At 49.3% G+C, this 7,498-nt stretch overlaps 1 protein-coding gene across 1 annotated transcript in view; it reads left to right on the top strand.

Annotated features, from left to right (window-relative positions):
• The first annotated feature begins 5,469 nt into the window (after positions 1-5,469).
• Positions 5,470-7,498, top strand: part of LRCH1 (leucine rich repeats and calponin homology domain containing 1) — a 183,847-nt gene continuing 181,818 nt past the window's right edge. The window contains 2 exon segments of the mRNA XM_055089619.1: positions 5,470-5,796; positions 6,202-6,381. Coding sequence (XP_054945594.1) covers positions 5,673-5,796; positions 6,202-6,381 — 304 coding nt within the window. The 5' untranslated portion in view covers positions 5,470-5,672.

Raw genomic sequence — 7,498 nt, 5'->3', positions numbered from 1 at the left:
AATACTGTATGCTAACACATATATATGGAATCTAGAAAAAAAAATGTCATGAAGAGCCTAGGGGTAGGACGGGAATAAAACACAGAGCTACTAGAGCACGGACTTGAGGATATGGGGAGGGGGAAGGGTAGGCTGTGACAAAGTGAGAGAGTGGCATAGACATATATATACTACCAAACATAGGGTGGATAGCTAGTGGGAAGCAGCCACATGGCACAGGGAGATCAGCTTGGTGGTTTGTGACCACCTAGAGGGGTGGGATAGGGAGGGTGGGAGGGAGACGCAAGAGGGAAGAGATATGGGAACATATGCATATGAATAACTGATTCACTTTGTTGTAAAGCAGAAACTAACACACCATTGTAAAGCAATTATACTCCAATAAAGATGTTAAAAAAAAAAAAAGAGCCCCTGTAAGGAGGTTGAGGATTTTTGCTGGGAGGTTGGAGTGGAGAGGGCCAAAAAGCTGGATCTGGACAATAGCCAGCTGCGAAATAGTTTTTAAAAGGCAGGCAATATTTTCTTTTCAGACTTATGATAAATTCTGGAATGAGAATGCTTAGAAAACAGATAGGGGTGGCGACCCCAAAAAACCTTACACTCTCACAAAGATACTAGGTTTTACATTAAATTACAGTTGGTGTGAGCACAGCTTGAGAAAAAGCTTGAAGGCAGGTAGCTGGAGTTTAGTACGACTAACTCTCTTTTAAGAAAACCAAGAATCTAAGCAAGTGGTTCGTAGGCTTTTTGATTTCACAGATAAGTAACATTTAAAAAAAACTTCTTTGGAAGCTGACTCTAGTAGCTTACTTTTTTTTTTTTTTTTTTTTTTTCCAAATAAGGATAGACTAATTTGGCTAGAATTTATTATTATCATTGTTTTATTTTTTTCCACTAGGAAAAAAATAGAAAAGCACAGTCTCACATTTACATACATAGTCCAACATTTATATACAATTCTTAAAATTGAATGCATTCAGCTTTAATGAAAAACTTGGGATATTGTTCCAATCTTTCCATTTTGCCAGGTTTGCTTTGTCAGATTAGTGTTTTGGAATGCTAGAAAAAAATCTAAACATGCCCAAGATAGTATTATTGACTATCTTCAGAGAAATTCACATTTGTGTTATTAGTTGCCTTACAATATACAAATAACTCTGACAACATTATTTATTGACTCTTCTAGAAAAAAGGACTGAGCTCGGCATCTGATATACTTAAAAGTTAATGAATACAAACTACGTACCCCGATCATTTACAGAGACATATTTACTGATAAATATTTACAGATACAGTACAAAGAGAAAACTTTAGTACTGAGAGAGTGTGGAGAGAGTAAAAAGTGCGGTGTTAATCGGGGAATATTCTTGCTCCTTTTTTAGGAAAGAGGAAACCAAAGCTAAGAGGTTGGAATATATCAAAGTAAAAGATATAAATAAGCCCTGATTCTTCCTGCCTTTGGGGTCAAATGCCTGTTGTTAATTGCCTATGGTTTTGGAGTGCTTTTGCTTAAATGTTCAGGAGAGTTGGTAGATGCACTTATCTACCCTGTGGCTGGAGGGGGCAGTCAGGACCATGAAAGACACACCTGCCTCAGCATATATCCAGAGAAAACTCCAATTCGAAAAGATACACACACCCCAAAGTTCATAGCAGCACTATTTACAATAGCCAAGACATGCAGGCAACCTAAGTGTTCATCGACAGATGAATGGATAAAGATGATGTGGCATATATATACAGTGGAATATTACTCAGCCATAAAAAAGAATGAAATAATGCCATTTGCAGCAACATGGATGGACTTAGAGATTGTCATATTAAGTGAAGTAAGTCAGACAGAGGAAAACAAATATCACATGATATCACTTATAGGTGGAATCTAAAAAAATGATACAAGTGAACTTATGTACAGAACAGAAATAGACACACAGACATAAAAAACAAACTTATGGTTACCAAAGGGGAAAGTGGGGGGTCGCAGGGAGGGACAAATTAGGAGTTTGGGATTAACATATACACACTACTATGTACAAGGACCTATTGTATAGCACAGGGAACTATATTCAATATCTTGTAATAACCTACAATGGAAAAGAATCTGAAAAAGAATATAGATATATATATATATACACATATATAAATATAAAATGGAATCACTTTGCTGTACATCTGAAACTAGCACAACATTGTAAATCTAACTATACTTCAATTAAAAAAAAAAGACACACCTGGCTGACCATGCCCACTTCTTTTTTTTTTTTTTGCGGTATGCGGGCCTCTCACTGTTGTGGCCTCTCCTGTTGTGGAGCACAGGCTCCAGACGCGCAGGCTCAGCGGCCATGGCTCACGGGCCCAGCCGCTCTGCGGCATGTGGGATCTTCCCGGACCGGGGCTCGAACCCGTGTCCCCTGCATCGGCAGGAGGACTCTCAACCACTGCACCACCAAGGAAGCCCCATGCCCACTTCTTGAGCAAATGTTTTGATCACTCTCCAAAAGATAATTCCCAGTGATTTTCTGAGAAGGTGATATGGGCTGAATAGCCCTGCTCAAATCTATATGCTATTCTTAATAAGTTTGATTCTTATAAGCTTGTCCACAACTCCATTTTCAGGTGAGAATAAAAGAGCTGGGTCTTAAATGTGGAAGGCTCTATATGACCTGATATGTTTTCTGAGCACAAGAATTAAAAAAAGATAGGTTCTAAAATTTTTTGATTTATTGATGAAACTGATCAATTTTCTCCTAATAGCCAATATTTTAAGCAGGAAATATTTCCATTTCCCCCATTTTCTCAGTCATTTGAATTCTGTTAACTTTGAATGATTGGAAGGTACTAAAGACAAAGCATGGAAAGAATCTGCTGTCATCATCCAAATAGTTTGTAAAAGATTATTTGTGGACCATCCAAAAATGAGGCTATATAGGAAAACAAGGGGGAATAAAGACTAAAATATGGTAAATTAAATATATTAATCAGAACCCTTCGCTGCATTGACAGAAAACCAAATAAAATTGACTTAGGCGAACAGCAGAATGTATTATCAATACACTACTAGCTATCTCATAGAAACTAAAGATGTGAATTAGGAACAGTCAGAATCTAGGGTTTGAACACAATCAGGATCCTCTGATCCTCTGAGTGTTCCGTCATATGGTCAGAAGGCCACTTCTGGAATAACCAATATGGTTAGCTCGGTCAATGTAATAACACAGCTGTTATCAGAGGACTATATGTAGGGTGTGGGGAGAGTGAAACAGGAAGAGGGTTCTGTTTTCAGAAGAAATAAAAAGGGTATTGAACAAAGCAGAAATGTCCACCTTCTTAAAAAAATAGTGAAGAAACAAGACAGCAAGAGAAAATGGCTTGTCAGTTTCTTGAATATTTATGAATAACCAAGATCAGTTTCAAGGGTAAAGTACTCTCCCCCATTTGAAGGAAAAATTCCTTCATTCAAGGACATCATTTGTAAGATGTATCAACAAATGGCAACCTGTAAAACACTTGGTCTATTGTGCAATGCTTAATTACTAATCTTCATTGTGCACTAATTATATGCAAAGTACTCTTTTGGATTCCGGGATATGGGGAAGAAGTTGCGAAGATGAGTAAGTCCCTCCCTCAAGGAGTTTACATTTTAGTAATCTGGAGAAGATAAAGCAAGCTATAATAACAAGGTCAACCTAACATAAGAACAGATTACTACAAAGCAAATCGTGAACTCATATCCCATCTTTTCCTCTAAAAAAGAGTTTGTGGTCCTAAAAAATTATGCTCTATATGATGCAACACCACAATTCACGGTCTGAACTACATTTGCAGTCGCCAGAAGATGTCCTCAACCATACCCTGCATACTGATCACACAGACTACTACCACCTGGTTTAAGCTGAAGACTTTCAAATGAAATTTTTTTCTGTGTTTCTCTGTTTCTCACTGGCTTTTTGGGAAAAGACCAGTGAGGAAAGGGAATGGTAGGTTATTTTTTATAAGTACACTTTCACTTTCATCATCATCATTATCATCATTATTATTTTCAAGCCTGGCTTTTAAAAGTCTGGGAGGCAGAGGAGAAAAAGTTGATGAGAGAAGAGGCTTTCGGGGAGGCTACCAGCAGGTGGCGCTTGTCTCCTCCTCCGAGGTTACAATGTTGGACTCATCCTAGCATCCTGTAGGACTCAAAGGGCTACGTACTATGCACGCAGTCAATGCAAGTGACATAGATCACGCGGTACTTTAGATCCAGCCTGGTGCTCAGGCCACCACGTTTCTGCATCACCACTTAAAAAACCGCCTCCTCTACTCCAAGGATTGAATTATTTTCGTACTGACCCGCATCCTCACTTCCCCTAGCTAAGCTGCTCACAGGGACGCTGCTCAAGCCTTGGGTATAGAGCAAAAATAAAGGCCCTAGAGAGTTGGAGCCAAAACTTCGGAAAGGAGTGGGACTTTATTAATCTTCCAGCTGGTCTGCTCTTATGGTGTCAGATATTCTGTCTCCCCTGGTGTGCCAGCGTTGGTCTGGGCAGAACATGAATTCGCTTGCAGGCGGACACATCAGCTCCCATGCCCCACAGTGGCTAGAAGAAGCGCACGAGGATACCTTGACGGTACCTGTGCGCAGGCTCCAACTGTGACTGAGTTAGTGGCTAGTTGGGGTCACTGACTTTCTGACCTTTCCAGCCCCAACCAATTCTGGGCTCAGACAGCCACAGCCAGGCCCTCTTCCATATAGGACAATGGGTTCTGTCCACCATAAAAACGACCTGCATTTTGAAAAGTCCTTCCTTTCCGTGTCTGTAGTTTTCTGCCATCGCTCAGAAAACCCTCTGCCTTACTCCTGTTTGTTTGCAGCGAGGTGCGGCCCAGGAGAGCGTTTACAGGAAGGAGGGCAACCCTAGAGTCTGAAGGCTCTACTTTCAAACTCAGCTCCGCCTCTGACTGCATGGGTGAACTCAGACGAGTTTCTCAACTTCCTCTGTGGCCTAGGGGAAACAATTTTTCCGCTCACGGGGTCCCTGGATTAATGAGATCACGAATGCAGACCACCTGGACCAGCGACTGGCACATCGTAGGCGCCCAAATGCCAGGGGTCGTCTGTTGGCCTGACCCCACAGTGAAAAACTGCCTCTCGGGAACTCTGGGTCAAAGAACCAGAATAATTTGAAAAATTGAGATAACCTCTCACCTCCCCGTGATCTCACGGCGTCCAGCCCCCCACGTCCCGGGATAGCGGGGCCGAGCGCGGGGAAGCAGCAGGGCCAGCGCGGCGGGCGGCGGAGGAAGGCGCGGGGCTGGACTGACGGCTTTCGGGTAGGAGGAGGAGAGAGCAGGAGGCGGAGGAGGGGAGAGCCCCCTAGAGGAGGGAGCAGAGGCGGGAGGAGACACATGCGCGCTGCCTGCCGCCGCCGCCGCCGCCGCCGCCGCCGCCGCCGCAGTCCTTAGCTTGCCAGGGACAGGAAAGCTTCGAGACCGAGCTGCCACTGCCGCCTCCCCTTCTGCCCCCCCGCCCCCATTCCGTGCGCCTCCCACACCCTCCTCCCCTTCTTCCAGCATCTCTCGGTGGAGCACTTCAGGGACTCGGCCCGGGCTGCCGTCTCCCCGACCCGGGGGAAAGCTGTGACCCCCCCCGCAGGAGCGGCGGGGCGGGGTGGGGGGCCCGGGAGAAGATGGCGACGCCGGGAAGCGAACCCCAGCCTTTCGTCCCTGCCCTGTCAGTGGCTACTCTGCACCCCCATCATCATCCCCACCCCCACCACCATCAGCACCACGGAGGAGCCGGAGCCAGCGGCGGTGCCGGAGGCGGCGGCGGCGGCGGCGGCGGCGGCGGCGGGGGCAACCTGCCCTTGAACCGGGGGCTGGAGCGCGCGCTGGAGGAAGCGGCCAACTCCGGGGGGTTAAACCTCAGTGCTAGGAAACTGAAGGAATTTCCCAGGACGGCGGCCCCCGCGCACGACCTCTCGGACACGGTGCAGGCAGGTGAGAGAGGGCCGAGGGCGGGCAGTGGGCGTGGGTGGCTGTCTGGCTGGCTGTCGTCCCTTCCCCGACGCGGTGGCCAGTCTGGGATCTGGCCTTGCTGAGGGACCAGCGGCCCGTGCTCTCCCGAGGAAGGGACCCGCGTGGGCGCTGCGGCGCCGGGAGAGCCGGGCCGCTCCGGGCCGCTCGGCCCGCTAGCGTGAGCCAGCGGCGGTGCCGGAGGCGGCGGCGGCGGCGGCGGCGGCGGCGGCGGGGGCTTCAACCTGCCCTTGAACCGGGGGCTGGAGCGCGCGCTGGAGGAAGCGGCCAACTCCGGGGGGTTAAACCTCAGTGCTAGGAAACTGAAGGAATTTCCCAGGACGGCGGCCCCCGCGCACGACCTCTCGGACACGGTGCAGGCAGGTGAGAGAGGGCCGAGGGCGGGCAGTGGGCGTGGGTGGCTGTCTGGCTGGCTGTCGTCCCTTCCCCGACGCGGTGGCCAGTCTGGGATCTGGCCTTGCTGAGGGACCAGCGGCCCGTGCTCTCCCGAGGAAGGGACCCGCGTGGGCGCTGCGGCGCCGGGAGAGCCGGGCCGCTCCGGGCCGCTCGGCCCGCTAGCGTGTGGGAGCGCGTGGGTCTCCGGCTCCCCACCCGCGGCGGCCGTGTGGGGGAAGTGGCCGCCGGGCTGGGACTTGCGGGCGCGCCCGGTGCGCGCAGTGGAAGTGGGAGGTTTCAGGCGGCCGCGGCCGCTTTCTGGGCCCCGCGTAGGGGCTGGGAACCCGGCCGCGGTGTCTGCGGCTCCGCTTTGCGTCGAGGCGTCGCCCGTCCTGGTGGGGAAACCCAGACAAAGGTGGCGCGCCCTCCGCCGACCCGAGGGCATCGGCGCGGTGCCGCGAGGCCCCCGCGGCGACATCACTGAGCGCTCCACCAACTTGGTGCCGACTGCGAGGAGGTGCCGAGGCTTCTCCTTCCTGCGCCTGTGCGAGGAAGGAGCGGCCGCCGAATCTCAGCGAAACCGAATCGCCGCCACTTTGCTGGGGGGTCGGCTCCCAGGTTCTTTTCCTCTAGCTAACCGCCCACGCGGTTTGGTTCCTGCCACCGAGGCTACCTAGTTCTCAGTAACCCGATCTTTGCGGGGGCCCTGGAAAGAGACGGCATGGCATATTAAAAAAGAAAAAAAAAAGTAATTAAAATGAGCCGGTTTTTCTTCGTGAGCCTGACAAGTTGCAACTCGCGCCAGTGAGCGGACAGCTTTTTCAAGTTATGTCATGTGTTGACATATTTCTGAGAGGTCGGCTTTCTCTTTGGTAGTTGGAGTTACTGGAGTGGGATCTATAAACAGGAAGGAGGCTGATGGAATGCGATTCAGGCCTTGGGATCCCTACAGAACTGACTCGGTTCCCGACCGTCCGGTTTCAGCTCCTTGGGGGAGGGTTTGTATCTTGGCAAGCGCCCAGCATTTCCCAGAGCAGTGGGTGCCCCGTTTTGGAGCCACCGCCCAGACCTCGTGGCTGTCATCACATCAAGGACCGAGTGTCAG

Source organism: Physeter macrocephalus, chromosome 13 (assembly GCF_002837175.3).
Source record: "Physeter macrocephalus isolate SW-GA chromosome 13, ASM283717v5, whole genome shotgun sequence".
In the NCBI taxonomy this organism is placed as follows: Eukaryota; Metazoa; Chordata; class Mammalia; order Artiodactyla; family Physeteridae; genus Physeter; species Physeter macrocephalus.
Note: the sequence above shows the minus strand (reverse complement) of the source record. Positions and strands in the feature narration are given on the sequence as shown.